This window comes from Meles meles, chromosome 1, assembly GCF_922984935.1.
Source record: "Meles meles chromosome 1, mMelMel3.1 paternal haplotype, whole genome shotgun sequence".
Taxonomy (NCBI): Eukaryota; Metazoa; Chordata; class Mammalia; order Carnivora; family Mustelidae; genus Meles; species Meles meles.
In genome coordinates this window covers 209,983,509-210,005,004 of record NC_060066.1, presented here as the reverse complement: position 1 = coordinate 210,005,004, position 21,496 = coordinate 209,983,509, and the positions used below count along the sequence as shown (strand labels likewise).

The 21,496-nt window shown below is 46.3% G+C and overlaps 1 protein-coding gene across 2 annotated transcripts in view; it reads left to right on the top strand.

The window, feature by feature from the left end:
- The window catches only part of UBE4B (ubiquitination factor E4B), a 123,535-nt gene that overhangs the window by 65,183 nt on the left and 36,856 nt on the right, over positions 1-21,496 (top strand). The window contains exons 6-14 of one of the 2 annotated variants that reach the window (XM_046002488.1): positions 1,737-1,965; positions 2,431-2,835; positions 10,374-10,515; positions 11,393-11,493; positions 12,841-12,955; positions 16,702-16,785; positions 20,312-20,368; positions 20,943-21,059; positions 21,159-21,257. In XM_046002488.1, the coding sequence (XP_045858444.1) occupies positions 1,737-1,965; positions 2,431-2,835; positions 10,374-10,515; positions 11,393-11,493; positions 12,841-12,955; positions 16,702-16,785; positions 20,312-20,368; positions 20,943-21,059; positions 21,159-21,257 (1,349 nt within the window). The remainder of the gene's footprint in view (positions 1-1,736; positions 1,966-2,430; positions 2,836-10,373; positions 10,516-11,392; positions 11,494-12,840; positions 12,956-16,701; positions 16,786-20,311; positions 20,369-20,942; positions 21,060-21,158; positions 21,258-21,496) is intronic. The other variant, XM_046002477.1, reaches the window with a different exon arrangement.

Below are 21,496 nucleotides of genomic sequence, written 5' to 3'. Positions count from 1 at the left end.
TAAAAAAAAAAAAACCAAAAAAAAACCAAAAAACCTACCTTAGAAAATACTCTTCTCTAGGAAACAAGAAAAGCTACCTGCTTGGTGATTTAAAAATCACTCTGATTTATTTATTTTTTGTTCTTTATTGTTCTTCATTGTTTCAGAGTCGAAGTTATTTGTCTCTAATAAGTAGGAGTCAGGGGTGCTGGGGGAGGTGCTCGGGTGACCTGTACTTGCTTGAAGTGCCGATCAGGTCACGTGCAGACCGTGGAGTAAATCTCGATCAGATTGCTTAGCAGGCTAAAACATTGATAGTTTGCTTGTTTCCGGGATTCTGTTTTAAGAGGCTACCCTAAGCCGCACGTCCGTAACAAAGCAGTAAAAATTCTAGCAAGATGGCAGCGTTTCGGGCACTGACACTCTTCTTGGCAGAAGTCGAAATCTGGAATGCGGAAGAGGCAGCGGTGGTGTGCTGCGTGTTCCTTCCATGTCACTCGACCATAACCCTGCTCCCTGATGTAGTCCTGGTGCCAAGTACTGTGCCTTGCACTTAATAATCCCTCTATAGACGTACTCTAAAGGAGTGAAATGGAAAGAAGATGGTCTTTCCCTTTTTGTGCTGCCCATCCTCCCTGGCAAGAAAAGTCCCCCATGTTCCTGGCACATGGGTAGTTCACTTCTGATTTTACTGGGATCTTATTATTATTATGGTTGTAGATGTGAGCCTGGCACCTGTGTGTTTCAAAAGTCTGCCACTTGTTCTTTTTCTTTTTTTTTGAGTAACAGCTACTTTTTTTTTTTTTTTGAGTAACAGCTACTTTTTAAGAAAATTTTTATTCCAGAGAGAGCAAGAGAGTGAGCAAGTGTGAGGGGGGAGGGTAGGGAGAGGGAGACTCTCTACCAGACTCCCTGCTGAGCAAGGAGCCTGACACCGGGCTCGATCTCACAACCCTGAGATCATGTTCTGAGCCAAAATCAAGAGTCGGGCGCTTAGCCGGCTGAGCCACCCAGGCGCCCCCTTGTTATTTTTCGTGTTGTAAACCTTAAGATTCTTAAATCTGTCTTGGACATATATAAGTGATCATTTTTAATAGCCAGATCAAATAAGATTTACATGTGTTACAGCTCTCATGTACTTAGTGATATTTAAAATGTATCTGAAGACCTGCAGTAAAGCATTTGGAGCGTCGAAGAATAAGGAAGGAGTTAGAAAATAGAATTTGTTCCAGAAAGCCAGATGGTGACTAAATATTAGTACCTTCATAAAAGATTTTGAACCTGGCATTTAATAGTTTTACTGTGCATAATACATAGGTAGGTGAAGAAATGTGAACCCAGCTTCGTTTCTAGTACGATAAACAAATCTCTGTAGTTACACAGTTAATATATATGAGCAGTGATTCTCATTGGGTGCGCTCCAATTTTCTTTTCTTTTAAATATGTTTTGTATTTCAGAATAATTTTAGATTTACAGAGGGTTTTGGAGATGGTGGCAGGAATTCCCATAAACCCTTCACCCAGTTTCCCTAATGTTTCCATCTTATGTAACCATAGTCTCTTTGTCAGAACTAAGATATTACTATTATCTGAACTCGGGCTTCGTTTGGATTTCACCGGGTTTTCCCGCAGTGTCCTCTTACTGTTCCAGAATCCAGTCCGGACACCACACTGACCCTCTGGTTCCATTGGCTGATTCAAGGACTGTGTATATGAAGAAGCATTGTAACCTCTTCTTTATTCTGCCTTTCCAACAGTGTTCTCTGATTTTAAGGACTTGATTGGCCAGATTTTAATGGAAGTGCTAATGATGTCTGCTCAGACCAGAGATGAAAATCCCTTTGCCAGTCTGACGGCCACGTCACAGCCAATTGCAGCGGCAGCTCGGTCACCAGACAGAAATCTCATGCTCGCTACCGGCTCCAACCCAGGAACTAGCCCCATGTTCTGCGGCGTGGGTTCCTTCGGTGCCAGCTCTTTCTCTAGGTCAGTGTGGTTCCTTGTGTACAGCGAGCTCGGTAATAGAACAGCCAGGAAGTGTGTGAGGGCGGGGACCACCCCCTCACGGGCCTTCGCCAGTCAGATGGCGGCATGTGTTGTATTCAGGTGGGGGCACTCCGTCGTGGCTGGAGGGCTTGCCTTTGCCAGATAGGGTTGTGTGGCTTCCTGTGGTTAGGCTGTTGGTAAAGTTGAGAAGCAGATGGCTGGATATAGTACATTATTCTTTGGAAAGAAGGCTTTATCATACTGTAAATGTAGCCTCAAGATGGGCACGGTAGTCGGATTATAGCCGTTTAGATGAGTATCTGAGAGATTCGTACACCTGAACGCTTAGAGATACAAAGTGTCATCATACTGTTCTTTAAAAGCGTGAATCATTTCCGTTTTAGTGATTTACCTCAAGTGTGTCTTCAATTTTCTCTTCTTTCCTCTCTTTCTCAACTGATTCAGCCTCTATGAAACTAGCCCAGCTCCCAGTTCAAGTTTCTGGAGCTCGGCGCCAGGGATGAGTCTGTCCTTTGCCTCCTCCCCTGCCCGTGCAGCCGGCCCGATGGCCGGGCCTGCCGCTTCCCTCAGCCCCCACGCCGCGGCTCCTGGGTCTGCCGCGGGAAGCCAGCCCTCATCTCCACGGTATCGCCCCTACACCGTCACCCACCCGTGGGGGTCCTCAACGTCTCCTACCCCGCGGTCCCCCGGCATCTCCATTCTGTCCAGCTCGCCCAGCCTCGCTAGTAGCCTTCAAGCGGCACCCGCCAGCTCTCCCAGACAGAGACCCAGCAGCCTGGGGCCACCTTCCTTGGCCGCCTCGCCCAGTGCCGCGAGCAGACGTCCCTCAGCCCTAAGGATCTCTCCTAGGTATTTATTCAGCAGGAGAGCTGGGTGCGTGTTTGCAGTGCAGGGAGAGGCGATTAACTCGCTTTGGAGGGACTGGTGTGTGATGCTGACCTCAGTTACGTGTGTTTCCCTGTTTGGGGTTATTAACCTGTGTGTGTAACCTGTCTGGTAGGCTCGCGCCCGAGGCCGTGCTTCCGCCAGGCTTTGATAACCAGAGAAGTTGTGGGTGTCCATTGCGCGTCCCTTAGTCCGTCCTTGCACCTCACTCTTCCCCCTTCCTGTCCAAAAAAAAAAAAAAGGAGTCCCTTTCCATGTTTTGAAATCTAGTTTATGTGTCATGGCTCATGACAGATGAAGTCCAGAAGCTGTGGGCAGTTCGACTCGAGAGTTGGGGCTCACAGAGCACTTGTTAACTCTCCATACTGTGGTCGATCATAGCTGGAACACAGTTCGCCCCCGGGGTGGTGGGAGCAAGTCTGGGCCTGTGCCCCTTACCTCTGACCCCTGGTCTGGGCCCGTGCTTGTGCCTCGACCCCCTGATTTGAGGCTGTTGGAAAGGAGCCCTAACAGAATGCCACTAATCCAATGTGCCCTGCCCCACCCCCGCCACATACCTGCGTGTTTCTGTCATTGAGGTGAATTGTTTCTCTGCATGTCCGTAACCAGAACTTTCAGCATAACATTTAATTAAAAAGGGATAACAGTCACAAAAGATTTCCCCCTCTTGTTTTTTTCCTTTGTTCCCTGATGACCTTTTTTGCTTCTGTTGCGGTAGTATGTACGACAGTCCATTCTCCTTCCTCTTCCTCGCGCTTTCTGGCGACAGTAGTGATGAAGATGAAGAAGAAGATGATGATGGTGATGATGAAGGTGGTGGTGGTGGTGATGAGTTTTCTTGTGTCCAGTTTGGGTCCAGGTACCGGAGGAATGGAGTCTTACCCTTGCATGTGCATAGGTGCTTAGGAACTAACTTTTATAAGCCCTCACTAGGGGCGCGCTTCGAATCTAAACAGGGCAGGTCAAATGAGCCGGCCTGGAGACGCAGGATGTGGGGAGCGTGCATGGACTGAGGCGTTAGGACCTTATCCTGGGGTAAAGTGGCACCTAGGAAAGTCTTCCTCGTTGTTGCCCGGTATGTTTGGAGGAACACTTACGTGTAATCATTTGTCAGAGACACAAACAGCAGATTAAAGATGAGTCATCAAGCCTGAGGTCTGAAATGAGGGACCCTTCGTTCATCTATGGCGAGTGTTCTCGTGAGCTGCCGGATGTGAGCAAACCGTACACAGTGGGGGCATGTTTCCTTACGTGCGGTTGCATGGATTGCTGCTACTTAGGAATGGCAACGGGGCTGGAACCATGTGTGCGTGTGTGTGTGTGTGTGTGTGTGTGTGTTTCCCCCTCTCCCGCCCCAGCCCGGTATGGCAATCTGTTTAAGAGCGTATGGGGCCATCCTGTCTGGTATAACTGATTCTGCTTTCACTTCTAACCTTAAATTTCACGGATCACCTCCTGACCGCAGTGAATCTAGACCCTTGTTTCGACAGCCTCTAGAATGACAGTCGAGGCTGACACTTAGTTCGTGATGCTGCTGAATGTTCCCCCCACCCCCGGAAGCCGTGTGAAAAAAGACTGCTTGGGTTCTCTAGGTGACTTTGGGCAAGAAAATATAATAGCACCTTCTTTCTGAACCTCTGACTCATTGTCTTACGATTTTGCTCTTAAATTAAAGTTTCCACTGGGCTGATTTGGTATTTGTGCTCAGCACTGTTCAAAAATAACTCCAGGTTATAAATAGAAGCGGCACTAGGCCTTAGGTACACTTCATTAAATTTGACAGCGTTCAGAAGAATCATTAGAGAGAGTACATAAAGAGAGAAAGGAATGTTGGTGCAAGGTTCGATTCAGGAAGGTTGATATTTGTATTGGGTTGAACGTTGTGTTACTGTTTCTTAAGTAAATTTCCCGAAGGTGGAAGTGTCTTTTTCACGTGGATAAAATCCTACTGCGCGATCGCAGTAATGCAGCAGGCATCCTTTTTAGGAATCCTTTTCCATCCATGATGGAAGTGCTTTGTGAATCGGTTTTACTGTAAATGGTGAGAGAAATGCTTTCTCTCCCTGGCCTATTTCTCTCCAGCTTGCGTTCACGAAGAGAGCAGATTGTGTGCTTTTCCTAGCGCTAGGCTCCTAGCATCCCAGCCTCGTCTCTGATCTAGATTCTGCAGCTACAAGGAGAGACAGCTGTGTCATAATAGCTCCAAATACTGAGCATCGCGGCCCAGACCCCATGCCGGCACCCTGCACACATTATCCCTCTGTCCTCACAGCGGCCCTCCCAGCTACCATAAGGAACCCCCGGGACAGGGAGGGCAGTCACGGGACTGAGTAGGCGTCAAGGCCAGGGTCCAGAGCTCACCTGCCGCACCACCACGCTGGGCTCGCAGCAGCGTTCGTGCTGTTCTCGTCCCTCACTGGCTACCTCACTCCTGAGTGTGCTTTTACTCTGTTCTTGGCAAGGAAGCGCCAGCCTTTTACTCGGTAATTACAAAATTCCATTCGGTTGGCAGGTCCTTGCTGGCTGTTAAAATGGAATCTGATCTCTCCAGATTTTGGCAACTTCATAGCTTTCTGAATCGCTTTCAAGCAGAATGTGAGAGGATGTAGAAAAATACATAACTGATTAAGCAAATAGGCACTCGAGAGTGCACGTAGGGCCAAATCCAAGAGGAGGTCACAAAAAACCTTGTTAATTTGAGTGATCAGGAAGTACCAGGTGTTTTCTTGCCAATCGATCTTCCCTGAATTTCGCTGACATTCAGGTGAGCAGTTTCTCCAGCTGCGCCCTCCCCGGTGAGGTGAGCGTTGTAGGAGGAGCAGCAGGGGCCCCGTCTGTCCCCCCCCCCCCCCCCCCCCGGTCCTGCTCCCCTGGTGGCGTTGACAGGTTACAGATGTTTTTGGAAGTGGTTGGGACACACGTTCCTATGTTAATTATCTATGGTGGGGACGAGGAGGATTAACTTAAGAACTGTGACACCCTGTAGCCCTCTGTGAGAGGAGCTTTTTGAATTCTGAGGATCGACCTGATGCAGGAGCGGAACGAGCAAAGTGAGAGAATCGCCTTGTAATGAAGACAATGTAGCATGTCCTCTGAGAAAAGTTTTTCCAAGTGTTTGCTGGGAAATAAATCTGTTTGTAATTGCTTAGATATTTCGGCGAAGGAGGCAGAATCTTCAGGGTCGGGAACTGGTGTGAACAGAGAAAGGGACAATTAGCAAATGGTAAAAGATGGTCACATTTACCCTCTCATTTCTGCTGCCCGTCACTGCTTGGAGATGAAACATAGACACACACCCCCGCCCCCATGTGTGTCTCCAAACCCTCCAGTGATGTCCCTGCTCACACAGAATAAAATGCAGAGCCTTGCCCTGACCCACAAGACCTTTGTCTCACGTACACACACGTGTGCACGCCACACACATGTACATTCCTCCTTTCCGACCTCACATGGCTCCCCTCACCTACACCTTCTGTTGCTCGCCACCCTGTTCTTTTTTTTTTAAGATTTTATTTATTTACTAGAGAGAGTGAGTGAGAGAGAGAGCATGAGCGGGGAGAAGGTCAGAAGGAGAAGCAGACTTCCTACGGAGCTGAGAGCCCGATGCAGGACTCGATCCCGGGATTCTGGGATGGTGACCTGAGCCGAAGGCAGTTACCCAACCAACTGAGCCACCCAGGTGCCGCTCGCCACCCAGGTGCCCCTCGCCACCCTGTTCTTGACCTCACCTGGCATAGTCCCTGCTGCCTTAGGCCTTCGTGCTTACTTCCTCTCTTTGGACAGCTGTCCCCGTGATGGCTGCATGGCTTGTGCCCCTGACGCTCCCAGGTCCCGTCTACACGCCATCCCCCCAGAGGGTCGTATTACACGTTATAGAAAGCACACACGCACACTTACTGCCCGTCTCTGTCACCATGCTCCGCTTTCATTGTTCTTCATAGCATTCCTGTATTGTTCCGGACTGTTCCCCGCTCTAGAGTGTAACCGCCACACCAGCAGGCTCTGTTCCATTCCGTGTGCTGCCCCCAGAGACTACAACAGCGCCTGGCACACACGGCACACCGTGAACATTTGTTCAGTGAATTCACGTTGCTCGAACCCACTGCTCTGACTTTGCCTTGCACTGAGAAAACACAGCATTCTCAAGTCTGCATTCAAAAAAGTGGGTTACATAGGAGAGAGATTATTCATGCCATTGTAGAAGAAATTACCAAGGAACATGTTTTCTCAGTGCATTTCAAATGGGATTCTGTTTGCACAGATCTCATGCACGTTGGCTCCCCAGAAGGATTTGCGTTGTGTTTCCAGAAGGATTCAGGTATATTTCTGTTATGGGAAGTAATCACTTTGTTAAATTGGACAGTCAATGCAGTTACCAGAAAACGGCTCAGACTTCTCCCAGAAGGAGGTATAAGTTTGTAGATACTTGCAGGACTGGAATGTGACATATTTCCAGTGTGGTATTCCATGTGTCACAGTTGTTAAAAGCATCATGAATTTCGGAATAACTTGTTTAGGAAAAATGAAAAGTTACTTTAAGACTTTAAGGATGTTTATTGCTAGCATGAACACATGCACACAAACACTACACCACTGCCTCCTTCAGCGTGGCGTTCAAAATTGGAGTCCGGTGCTCTCACCTTGAACCTGAAGATCGTTGTGTATTTTGATCGTTGAGACCTGTGTGAAGCGTTGTTGAGACCGGCCACTGTTCATGCCTGGGGATCGTGCTTTACTTCCACACCTTTAGGGCCAATCTTAAAATCGGTAATCTATGGACAAATGCTGGAGTTTATGCTACATTTCCTATTTGGTTAAATTTTATTTCATTTTTTTAGTCGTCTTCTGTTCTTCAGAGTTAGCTGAAGTGTTTTTTGGTGTCTGACAGATGATCACCAAAATATACCAACTTCTTTTAGCTATGAAAATTCTCTCATATATTCTGGGTGCCTTTCATTGCATTGCCTGGCCCGAGACAGGCAATCTTTACATACATTGTCACTCTTCATGTCTCAGTGAAACAGCTGTGAAGATACCTCAGTTGGCTTTGAGATGTTTTGAGTTAAAATTCAGCAGGATGTGTCCGCTAAGGATGGACCCCAGTTTCGGTGGCCACTATGGAAGCCCGCTGATTGCACGCAGGTGTTTGCGTGCTGGCTGTGGGTACTGACCCCTTGCAGCTGGCAAGGACTTACCGGCATCGAATGTACGACATTTTTCATCAGAAGTGTAAAAATGTGATGTTCTATAACATCAAGGAAATGGATAGTTGAAATTTTCGTTTTAAACATGAGGCAGATCGGTTTTCATTGTTTTCTGCGAGAGGCACTCAAAGGAAAATTAACCTTAGCTGGGTCTGTTGAAAGCCTGTGTTGGTCAAGTTCATCTTTGGAAGTGCAGTGAATAACGGGCTGACATCAGACAGAAGAGGAAAGAATTGCAGAGAGCTCGAAACTGAGATGGCGCAGTAAGAAAATATCTCCCTTTCCCCTTTCTACTGTTGAGGATTCACCATGCTTCTCATAGTTGTGGGTGAGTTTTGCTGTTTTTTTCTGATGGTTGCTTTTTCTCCCTCCCGCCCCCCACAATGCTTTCTTCTCTCTTCCATTTTGTCAGACCTGTAGAGCAGATTATAGGAATTCAGATTTACTAGACTGCCCTGAAAGCCTTGGATTTAAAACTGGCATTGTTTTCATCTTTGTAATTTTAATACCATACTTTCATTCCAAGGTTAAACCTCTGAGCACCATGGGTTTGAGCTGCACAGATCCACATATATGTGGATTTTTTCAATAAATATGGTACAGTACTGTAAATGTATTTTCTCTCCTTTTGGTTTTCTTTTTTTTTTTAAGATTTTTAAATTTTATTTATTTGACAGAGAGATCACAAGTAGGCAGAGAGGCAGGCAGAGAGAGAGGGGGAAGCAGGCTCCCCATGGTGCAGAGAACCCAACGTGGGGCTCGATCCCAGGACCCCAGGATCATGACCCGAGCCGAAGGCAGAGGATTTAATCCAATGAGCCACCCAGGTGCCCCTCCTTTATGGTTTTCTTAACAGTATTTTGGTTTTTTTAGCTTAAGAATAATATTTAAGAATATGCTGTAAGAATACAGTATATAATACATATACAAAATACGTGTTAATCGACTCATGTTATTAGTAAGGCAAAGTAGGCTGTTGGTCATTAAGTTTTGGGGGAATCAGAAGTTAAATGCAATTTTCAGTTGCATGGAGTTGACACCCCTAAACCCTGTGTTGTTCAAGGGTCAGCTGTATTTTTCTAAAATTCCGAGGTCAGTTATGCGTATATTCCAGAATTAGTCGCGTATTTCTATGCATCTACCTGCATAACGTGTTGTTAATACCTCAATCCCTATTAGTCCTGTCGGTTTCTAGCCTTCAATTGTCTGCCCCAGTTGAAGTCGGCATGGGTGGGTCTTTCAAGGTTGTGCTGTTCTTCCCATCCTTTGTCGTCTTTCATAGGTAATTTTTTTGCTAAGTTTATGCTTTCTCATTTCCTTTTCATTTCAAAATCCCTAGCCTCTCCGGTGCCATGATTACTCTCTTCGTATCTCTCATGTGTATCAAATAAATTTGTGAGCTAAACATCAGGTTTGGTATGTGACTTGTTGATGGCTGATCTCCACTTTAATTTCCTCACACCTAGCCCTTGAGATAATGCTTGGCTTTGGTCTCGGTGAATAGTTAATTGCTAATCATAACAGTGCTTCGTGCTGTGTCCTGCTTCTGTTTTACAAAGCACTTCGGTTTGGTTTCCTTTAAGCCTCACTGCAGAGATGGGGAGGTTCTAGGGTCAGGTGACAGGCAAGCAGCGCGGCCGGAAGAGAACCCAAGCTGGGGTAACCCTACACAGGGTTTTTGTCTTGTTTGTGTTCGCTGGACAACTTGGACTTTTTCACGGAAAATTTTGGAAATTTTTACATGAATACAAGTAGGTATATGTTTTTTTCTATAACTGGACGGTTCTCCTCCTCTGGTCCTATTGCCAAAGGCTGGCTGAAGGCTTTTGAGCTTATGCCAGAAGTCATGAGAAGGGGTCTTCTTGTTCGCCTTCATTACTTTACTCCTGCTGAGTTCAGTGATGGCAGTAGCATCGTCTGGTTTCCACCTCCGAGTCAGCTTGAGTGAAGCTGGCCGGGTTGATTTAAATCCACGTGCTTGCCCTTCTAATGCACAGCCCAGTAGCAGTTCCTAGTCCTCCTGGCTTTGTCAGTGGCCTTTCCCAGTAAGATAAGGTGTTGGGTCTCTGATCCAACTGACTCTTCTTAGGTCAGTACCGTGTTTAGCAGGAGTTCCTGTTGCTGGACTCGGGGCAGGTGCAGTGAGCAGTCCGCTCCAGCCTCGGCTGCATGGGCGTCTGCGCTTTGTCGTGGGTGCAGGGATCCTAACGGGCTTTCCGCCGCAGAAATGCAAACTCTGTCAAGGTGATTCATTGAGAAGAGGTAAGAATCACCAATTTTCTTTTCTCTTCTCCGAAGTTTGGGAGCCTCTGGTGGGGCAAGTACCTGGGATTCCTACAGTGACCATTTCACCATTGAGACCTGCAAGGAGACAGACATGCTGAACTACCTCATCGAGTGTTTTGACCGAGTTGGAATAGAGGAAAAAAAAGCACCAAAGGTAATACGAAACAGATCCAGTTAAAAAGCCCATCAGAACCTGGGTATTTTTTGATAAATGATCACTTGCCCCCTTCGGGAGTATTCCTTCCCTTATTCAGTGAGGAAAGTGGTTCTCCAGCATGTGTTACGTGCCAGGCGCCGTGCTGGGAGCTCAGGGCGTTAGCAGTGAACAAAACACACAAAGAACTCACAGAACCCTCACAGGATGCATGTCCTCGTGGCAGGAAGACGTGATGGGGGCAGGTTCGTTGCCACCAGAGTCTTACATGGCCCTCAGTTTCCGATAGACTGTGACAAGTGCGGTGATAACCGCTCACGGAGGGACCGCCGACCCTGGGCTCCCTCTGTAGGAGCTCCGATCTCACAGTTGTCCGGCTGACCTAGTATCAGCAGGAATTGTTTGTATTGTACGAAGAAGCAAATGCACCTCGAAGACCCTGAGTGATTGTCTGCGGTCACGTAAACGTCACAAAAACGGGATCTAAACTCCAGAAGCTATGCTTTTTCACCTGTTCATGCCGACTTTATTATTATTTCATTCCCTGTTCGTGGTCCTCTTCTAGCTTCCCAGACTAGTCCACTTGTCCCCCTGTTAGTTACGTATTTGTGACGGGCCTCTCGGGTTTGTCGCACTGAACCTTAGCGGAAGCGGAACATGGGTGCCTCGCTCTCCCGCTCTCTCTGCTCTGACCGTGCAGTTGGGCCGAGGCAGCCCACGTGGACGATATAGTTACTCTAGTTTGTTTGTCACGAGTCAAGCAAGAGAAAAGCGTGCCGCTACCTGGAGATGGACGTCTCCTGATTTTTGTCCGTTTTCAGCAGCGCAAGCGTATTCTGTTGGTTTTTGCGGTCCTGACCTCGGCCTTCTCTTTCAGACGTGCAGCCAGCCGGCAGTCAGCCAGCTTCTGAGCAACATCCGCTCGCAGTGCATATCCCATACTGCGTTAGTCCTGCAAGGTTCCCTCACGCAGCCAAGGTAGGAGAAACCAGGTGCGCCCGTGGTAGCAGGGAGAGGACCCTGTCTGTCAGCAGACGTCGGGCTGTCCGGCCGACTTGCCTCACCTTGGATAACGTACTTTCTCACCTGCAAGGTGAAAGGGGTTGACTGGATGATCCAAGAGGTCCCGTTCCTTCTCTGTAACACTAGGAAAATGAAACACTCTCTGCTTTACCTCTAGGCCACTGTTGACATAGGTCAGCATCAAGGCTCCTTGAAATCAGGGGAGAGCTTTGAAAAAAATATGCAGGTTCTCACTTCTCCATGTATCCTGCAGTCAATTTCTGTTATTCAGTGATAAATAATAGTGGGAGAATAGTTCGTTCGGGAATCCCCCGAAGTACAGACTACGTTATTGATTGTTTTGGAGGGTCCCATCAAGGTTTCTAGTCCAATGACAGAGTATTTATGTATTTCATTTCCTTTACTTAAATATCTGAAGGAAAAGTAATGCGAAAATACCTTAGGAAGAAATGACAGAGTCACAACATTTATTTGTTCTGGTGCTCTTATATTACTCTCTGTTCCAGAACCATCTGTGTGTGAAACTTGTCAAAAAGAAGGAAAAGGGGAGTGGGGGGGGGACTCTTGAGTTTGAGTCCCACGTTGGGTATAGAGATTACATAAATAAATGAACCTTAAAAAGTAAAAAAAAAAAGAAAAGAAGAAGAAAGAAAGGATAAACATGGATCAAAACCTCGAGAAATATTCTGTGGTTAAAATTAACAAGAAAAAAAAAAAAATTAACAAGAGTTTGGGGCGCCTGGGTGGCTCAGTGGGTTAAAGCCTCTGCCTTTCGCTCAGGTCATGATCCCAGGGTCCTGGGATCGAGCCCCGCATCGGGCTCTCTGCTTGGCAGGGAGCCTGCTTCCTCCTCTCTCTCTGCCTGCCTCTCTCCCTACTTGTGATCTCTATCTGTCAAATAAATAAATAAAATCTTTAAAAAAAAAAAATTAACAAGAGTTTTATTTAAAAGTCCTCTCCCATCGCTGATCTTTTTCTTTTCAGTTGGCTGTGCCATAAATAAGTAAAAGAGACCTATAATGCTTCATTTTGGGGGCAATGCTTTATTTTTGAAGGGCTTGACTGTAGAAAAAGATGGCTTCTTTGAAACTTTCTATTATAGTATCTTCATTCAAAAGACCAAAAAGCAATGATGAACAATTTAAGAAGGTTGGTCTTTTGCCAAAATTGTTGTGTAGACTATTTGAGAGATTTAAAGTTTGACATTGGACCGGACACTTCTGCGGGCGTGACAGCCCGTGCGCCGTGTTGTCGCACACCGATGAGCTGAGCCGTCGTGGTTTGCCTCTTGTGGGTTCGCAGGTCCATGCAGCAGCCGTCCTTCCTGGTGCCGTATATGCTGTGCAGAAATCTCCCGTATGGCTTCATGCAGGAGCTGGTGCGGACCACTCACCAGGATGAAGAAGTGTTCAAGCAGGTGAGGCTTTGCGAATTTGCCGCCGGCACGTTTAACCTAGGAGCCTCTGTGCCAAGGCTGACTTCTCAAGACACCCTCTACTGAAAACTTCGGTTTCGGAATTTGAACACACTTGTGTTCATTGCTCAGAGAGATCTACCTGAGATCTCTCTCTTGAGATAACCAGATTGACAGCTGCATGGTTCAGATCGTTTGTCCATTTCAAGCCGTCAGGCATCGAGTGTTGTAAGGAGTGCTGAGTGCCTTGAGAGGTAAGAAGTCACCTGAGGCTCTGTCCCTGACTTCAAGGTGCTTTCAGCACAGGCGTACAGAGATGGCACGTGACATGACGTGAATTTGCCAGTTGAGTCATGCTGAAAATTAGTTCTCTGAGTTTGCAAAAAGGAGGTTCGTAAACCAGCGACCAAATTAGCTCAGTGAGTCTGCGTACCCCCAGGATCTTTTGTCTTCTCGCCACTCAACTGGGAACGATGTCTCATATCTTGCTAACTGCTTCTTTCATTAAGTATTCATGCAGTTTTTATATCTCACTGTGTGAAGTCAAGTGAAAATGCAGATTTGGGATATTTAGGCATAAAGCTGTTTATTTAGTCCAAAAGGTTTCTTCTGAGGTGAAATTTCGGCATCTCGCTTGGTCGCTGTGTTCCGGCCTGTGTCGTGACATGAGCACTTGGCCACGGCAGCTCTCGCACAAGCCGTTTCCGGTGATGGAAGGATTTTTATGACACTTAGAATTTACCGTATGATCGTTTCTTTCTACACAGAACAGAGGCAATAGCTCTAAGTGATATGATTAATTTTTTTATACCTAATATTATTTGTAACTATTAATTTGAAATCTCAGGAATTGTGTTTTTAGCAGTTTCTAAAATGTCAGTAAAAGAAGAATCCAGAAGCAAAACTCCTAATTAAGCGTCATGTCCGTGTTAGGAACTCATCAACTACTTTTCTTAGATGATGGTCTTGTTGACTTGCAGGAATACTCAAGGCAGCATAGTGAGCTTTTCCTCTCCAGAGAGAGAAAAATGAATTCTGATGAAAATAAACAACTCTCAGGCCCCTGGGTGGCTCAGTCAGTTAAGCCTCTGACTCAATCTCAACTCAGGTCTTGCTCTCAGGGTTGTGGGATCGAGCCCCAGGTCGTGCTCCACTTTGGGCATGGAGCCTACTTAAAAAAAAAAAAGAAAGAAAAGAAAACAGAGAAGAAATAACCATCTTGGAAGGTTTAAGGGGAGCCGTCTGTTGTGTACGTGATGCGCATTAATTAGTGTACTTTCCTGCGGCACCCGGCTGGCTCAGTCAGTGGAGCGCACAACTCTTGATCTTTGGTTGTGAGTTCGACCCCCACATTGGGTGGGAAATAACTTTAAAAATAATCTTAAAAAAAAAAATGAGAACACTCTCTCTGTTGTACAAGACATTTGAAGAACCCAGAGTAGCTTTAGCTCTATAAAATCGGCCCAGTGATTAGCTGAAAGGGCTGTGTTATGCTTATCTTATTCATAAAGAAACTTACACAAACGTTGTGAAGTGACCCTTTTTTTCCCAATTGAGATGAAATGCACATAACATAAAACGAACCAATCCAGTGGCTTTTAGTGTATTCACAGTGTTGTGCACCAACTGTTTCTTTTTATTTTCCTCGGGGGGCTGCAGCAGATGGGGGTAGGGGCCAAGAGAATCTTAAGCACTCCCCACAGGGAGTGTGGAGCCGGGTGTGGGGCTCGATCTCACAACCCTGAGGTCATGCGCTGAGCCAAAATTGAAGAGTCGGACCCTTAACCAACTGAGCCACCCAGGTGCCCCCCACTGTTTCTTTTTAATCATAGCATTCTGATGCCTCTTCTGCCTCTCGGTCCTGAACACTCCTTGTCTGTCTTCGCATTACCATGTGCTTCTTTCTAGAGAGAAATGATGAGTGAGTGGAAAAGAGCACTTCACTTTCTTGTCTGAAGAGTTGGGCAGATTCAAACTACTAAATCTTTGACTGAAACTTCAGTCTCGTTTTAATGTTTGAGATGTTCACAGATGAATAGAAATAAACGGTAGCTAGAATTTAGGATTGGAGATGAACACTTGTATTTTTTGTCATTGCTCGAAGGTGTTTATTTGAAAACAAGAGAATCATTGCAAATACGTAAGTCAGGGGCATCTGGGTGGCTCAGGTGGTTAAGCATTTGCCCTTGGCTCAGGTCATGATCGCGGGGTCTTGGGATCAAGCCCTGCATCAGGCTTCCTGCTCAACAGAGAGTCTGCTTCTCCCTCTCCTTCTTCCCCTCCCCCTGCTCGTGCTCTCTCTGTCTCAAATAAATAAACAAAAAATCTTTTAAAAAAATCAAGTCTGTGCTCGCTTCGGCAGCACATATACCAAAAAAAATCAAGTCACACGAATATTCTAATGCTTAACTATTTGAGAAATATTACAGGTAGTCTTGTCTATTATAAATTAAATCGTACCTGCAAAAGAGGATAAGTCTTCCAGAAAACATAAGATGTTTTCTTCATAGCCTTCTGGAAAAAAGTTTTGACATTTTTCTAGATGACCAGTTATTTATTTTGGTGATTTGGGAACTTCAGTTCATTCTGTCCATTCTGTTCATTCATTCTGTCCATTTGTAGTTAGCTTCTGACAGCGCATTACTTCTATCCTGATGGTTCTGAGTTGCAAAAACTGGGATGATCTCTTCCAGAACTATCTTTTTTATTTCAAGACACTCCACAGACACTTTGTAATCCAGGGCAGCTTTTTTTTTTTTTTTTTTTTTTTTTTTTAAATCCTGGGCTCCTTAAATGACCAGGCTGCACACTATAATTGGATGAAATTAGTAGGAAAGGGAATTTTTCAGATTTCCTAGGGGCTTTATAGAGCACTCCCATGTCAACTTGTTGACATTTGGGTTTTCAGCGGTTGTTCATACCATCTTCTCCTTAATGTTCCTGGTCTGGAATCCCAACCAACTCCCTAAGTGAGTCGGTCAGTGAGTGCCTGGTGACATTTGTAGATGAGCTATGCTGAGCAAATTGTGCATGGCGACAGTGTGCCCTGGTGTTGATGGTAAACTTGGGAAAACAAATCCGGGTGCCCTCGAGCTCCGGCGTCATGTCCACGCATACATTTTACAGACGGAGGTAAGTCATTCTCGTCAAGTTTTCTTTTGCACACTCCACATTTACCAGCTACCTCTTTGCTCTGTGTAATTAAAGTTAACGAAATAATGATCATATCCATTACTGGTGTGTTTTTCTTGTTCTCTTCAAAATAGGGAACGACGGAAAGAATCAGAAGGAAGTGGGAGAGTAGTTTTAAATACTGATAGCGTTGAGAAGATACTGGAACATTTAGTCCAGTTTCTTTATAGATTGTAGGTGCTTGGTTATCGGAAACATAGTCATTGTAGAGATGTGGAGAATTTAGTTGACTAGAGTGAGGACCCTTGGGGACTCCTATAGCGGGCTGTAGTTGTGAGTTTCTGTTGAGTCACTCGGAGTCCTGCCAGAGCATTGGGGCTCGCCAGATCCTGTTACCTCCGGAGAATCCATCTATATATATTTCTTTATGGTTAGCCTTGTCGAAGGACAAAGCCACACTCCGTGGCCGGATACCAGATTCCTTTCTAAACAAAACAGCTTTTCCTTGGGGAAGGTGGAAATGCTTAGACATTCAGACTCAGCACTTTATTTTAGCACGCCTCCTGTTCTTACGTTTTCCTAAACTTACATTTCTGATTTTTTTTTTTTCCTTACAGATCTTTATCCCCATTTTACAAGGCCTGGCCCTCGCTGCCAAAGAGTGCTCCCTCGATAGTGACTACTTCAAGTACCCCCTCATGGTAAACCTTTGTTCTTTCTCTTTAAGCCATTCAGTAAACGCTTTCTCCCAGGTGATTATAACATGCACTTTTCTTTCAGGTTATCAGCCTTGTTTTCACACTTAAAACCTGAAAGCACTGTGCTAGCTGCACGGTGTTTGGTGTGCAGGGGTGCGTCAGTGGAGACAGGGGGATAGCAGCCCAGGACGTACTCCTCGCACGCGGGCCGTAGGCAGGAGTCGATGACACAGGCGCCCGGAATGCACTTGGCCTGACGTTGTAGCTTAGGAAAAAGACGATTCTTGGTGGATCCTTCTGCTCCTCCTGGCATCAGGCATACCGTAATCGGGATGAAATTTTGTTATTTAAAAAAAAAACTGTTACAAATACAAGGAGAAAGACAGAGTTATACTAGGAAGAGTAACCCAGCTTTCTGAAGTGACTTTCTATAGAAAAATCTTCAGAGTAGTTTTCTTTCTTTTTTTTTTTTATTTATGTATTTGACTGAGATCACAAGTAGGCAGAGAGGCAGGCAGAGAGAGAGAGGGGAAGCAGGGTCCCGGCTGAGCAGAGAGCCCGATGTGGGGCTCGATCCCAGGAGCCTGGAATCATGACCTGAGCTGAAGGCAGAGGCTTTAACCCACTGAGCCACCCAGGCGCCCCTCAGAGTAGTTTTCTTGTTCACCCTCCCCATTTCCTTCAGGCTTCCTGTGGGAAACAGACTGCTTAGCTCCTTCACGCACCTGCAGCAAGTGTAAATTGTGGACAGACCTTTCCCTAGACGCTCATGGAGGGCCCTGACTGCTGTGAACACACTGGAACCAGAAAGAAAAGAAAAGGCCCTTTTCTTTCTGAATTGGCTCCTTGGAAATTTAGAGCGAATACTCGGACATATGACTAAGTATTTTTCAGTCTAGGATGTGAAGGAAAAAAATAACCAAAATACGAAATAGCTAACTCAGTGAATGAATACAATCTTGTATAAATTGAGGCCCTGATTAAATCGATCTTTTTACTGACTTGATTCCATCTTACATTAAGTCATTGCTCACTGAGGACCTCTTCTGTGCCAGATACTTGGGTTAATTAGACAAGGCACCTCTCTACTAATTGCCCCTCACCCACTGCAGAACTCAAGTCCATAACAGTGCAGATGACCACACCATGATAAATGCTAACACGGGTGAACATGAAGGGGGCTTGTCTCTGTTTTAATCAATCAAAATGGAGCTAGGAGGCGAAGATAGTGTTGGGAAATTAGAAAGCGAAATGGGATTCTTTAGCTTTGAATGGATTTATGTCAGGCCTCTTTCTACTGCACCTGCCATTCGGGTTTCTAATAAAATTTTGTTAATCCTTTGGTGCATTATTCTGTCTGTGCCAGATAAGAGGAAGTGAAACCATCTGATTGTTTGAGTCCAGTGATGAAATAGTCGAGTGCACATTCGTTCTCAGCGAATGATGTAAATGTTCTTTCGCGGTACTGTTAGCTTTTCTGTTGCGGTCTGAGCTGGCTCGATGTTTCAGTAAGGAGCTTTCCGTGTCAGATATCAACAAAATGTTCTTCTCGGTCAAAAAACAAAGACCTCCATTATGGCAGACAATAGCTTTATTTTATACCCTCATTGATGCTTGTCCAGCGGAGAGAGTACAGTGCGAGGAAAGATAATGGGAGCAGGAAGAGGAAGACCACCGGAGCTGGAACCAGAAACAATTGTGATTGTTCTCTGGCCCAGTGCCTCCCCACGTTGCCATACCCTCGAATCATCTGGGGATCTTCAAAATTAAGCACCTGGTGCCTGCCTCCCACACTCTGTGGTTCCACTGGTCGCGGGTATGGTGAGGATGGGGCCTGGCGTTGGGTTTTTCCAGCTCCCCCTGCGATCCTGGTGTGCAGCACTGGTTGGGAACCTCTGCCCTGTGCGGTGAGAACTTTGCCTTCTCAGTGCACCCCAGAGACCTGTCAGGGCCTCCCTGCATGACTCACAAGCAGCTTCCGCAGGCTGGCTCGGGAACTTTGGTAGCTGTGTTCAAATCACAGAAAATGGAGCTCACTGTTCTAACAGTGTTTGCAGTCAAATGCTCTACCACTGAGCTATACCCCCTCTAACAGTGTTTGATTGGAACACGCCGGCTGTGTTAAACTGTGTTTATGTCCCTAAAACCCACTTTTCCTGATTCTCTAAAATGAGAATGATTGCGGTTCCAAAGGAGAAAACCGTGGAGTTCTCAGAAATATCCGAGATCTTGAAGCCAAGTAAGGCTTTTAAATATGTTCTGAATGTGGTAGCTTATTAGATTGCAGTGATACATAGTTGTGTTTCAGCACTGGCAAGACGAGCCGTCCCAAGTTGATGAAGCATATCTTTTTTTTGACGTGGAAAGATGTTAAGTGAAAAAATCACTTTTTGTAGAACTAAACCCATTCATTTCAATGTGGATTGGCACAAAAATATGGCTGGAAAGCTGTTAAGTAAAATAGCAGCAGAGGTCATCTCTTCGGGTGAAGTTTATGAGTGAGTCTTAGTTTCAGTTTATAGTTCTGTTTCATCTGAGTTTTTCACAGCACGCAGGTACCTCCAAAGAAGTGAGGCTCCTAGTGTTTTGGAAGGAGTGCACGTGGCGTCACGGCACGTCACGGCTGCTGCTTGGCGTTACACATGGCAGTCAGTTCAAGATGGGATGCATTTAGGGGCGTCTGGGTGGTTCATTGGGCTAAAACCTCTGCCTTCGGCTCAGGTCATGGTCTCAGGGTCCTGGGATCAGGCCCCGCATCAGGCGCTCTACTCAGCGGGGAGCCTGCTTCCCCCTTTATCTCTGCCTGCCTCTCTGCCTACTTGTGATCTCTCTCTGTCAAATGAATAAATAAAATCTTTTAAAAAAAAAAAAAAGATGGAATACATTGAAATGCCACTTTCTACGGGATGCCTGGGGGGCTCAGTTGGTGAAGCATCTGCCTTGGGCTCAGGTCATGATTCCAGGGTCCTGGGATCGAGCCCTATATCAGGCTTCTTGCTCGACGAGGGGTCTGCTCCCTCTCCCTCTGCCCCTGTCTCAAATAAATAAATAAAATCTTTTTTTAAAAAATGACACCTTGGGGCGCCTGGGTGGCTCAGTGGGTTAAAGCCTCTGCCTTCGGCTCAGGTCATGATCCCAGGGTCCTGGGATCGAGCCCCACATCGGGCTCTCTGCTCCGCGGGGAGCCTGCTTCCTCCTCTCTCTCTGCCTGCCTCTCTGCCTAGTTGTGATTTCTCTCTGTCAAATAAAAAAAAAATAAATAAAATTAAAAAAAATTAAAAATAAAAATGACACCTTTGGGGGTGCCTGGGTGGCTCAGTCCATTGGGCGGCCGTCTTCAGCTCAGGTCATGATCCCAGAGTCCTGGGATTGAACCCAGCGTGGGCTCCCTGCTCGTCGGAGAGCCTGCTTCTCCCTCTCCCTCTGCTGGCTGCTCTGTGTACCTGTGCTTTCTTTGTATCTTTCTGTCAGATAAATAAATAAAAAATATTTAAAAATTAAAAATGACACTTTCTGATCTTATTCCTAGGCTTTAGGTGAGCTTTGTGAAACCAAGTTTGGGAAGACCCACCCTGTGTGCAATTTGGTGAGTGACTCCCTGATGGACTTGCACCGGTTCTAGGGATGTGTAACTCCGAAGATACCCCTTAAGTAACATTGTGTGAAAAAAAACATCTCCTAGAGGACATTTAGGTTAGATGCAGGTAACACGTCTGGGTGACTGTCAGTAGTGAAATTGCTTAACCCTACACGTGATTGCCTGGGATGAACTTACTTACGTCCTTCCATGATCTTTGTATAAGTATCGTGCAAGGAGGAAAACAAGTCCCGTGGGAAAATGTACTTGAGTCCTTTGATAGTGTAAAAAGAGTTGGTCCAAGCGCTATCAAAGAGCTTTTCGAAACATAAAAAATCAAAAGACCATCCTGTGAAAACATAGAGGAGTCCGGAGGGTTTTCCGCCTCCATCCGAGATAAGAAAAGGCAGCAGGGGTCCTAATACGTTCGTGAGCTTTGGGGTTTTGTGTGTTAACTGTCTGCCCAGTCCTGGGGGCCGAGACCCCGCTGAGAACAGGTTGGCTGTCGAGAACTCTGCTCATCACGCTTCCCCCTCACTTGCTGGCGTAGGAGCCTGACCTGCCTCTGCCATTTCTTGCCCAGGTGGCTTCTTTGCCGTTGTGGTTGCCTAAATCCTTAAGCCCCGGCTCTGGGCGGGAGCTGCAGAGACTGTCCTACCTGGGGGCTTTCTTCAGCTTCTCGGTCTTCGCGGAGGATGATGTAAGTACAGCGGCCATTTGGACTGTGCTGCTCTGACGTTCGGATTCCTTCCTTAAATATACATTGTTTATCGATGGAATTTTCCCCTTCTCTTCCCAGGCTAAGGTGGTTGAAAAATATTTCTCAGGGCCCGCCATTACCCTGGAGAACACTCGTGTGGTCAGCCAGTCACTGCAGCATTACCTGGAGCTGGGAAGGGTAGGTGTTCGGGGAGTGAGTTCAGAGGACGAGTAGTGGAGAGGCTGGGTATGAGTAACAGCTGCCGTAACAGTAGTATGTGGCCTCCCTGGGCACTGGTTCAGCCTGGAAGCTACGGTTCCAGCCCGCTTGTGGGCCTTTAAAACATGAGAGTGAGCGAGCGCCGTTCGTTTGCACGTACTCCTCGGTCACTCGTGCCTCTCAAGTGTGGATTCGTATGCCCTCCGTTCTGAGACTTC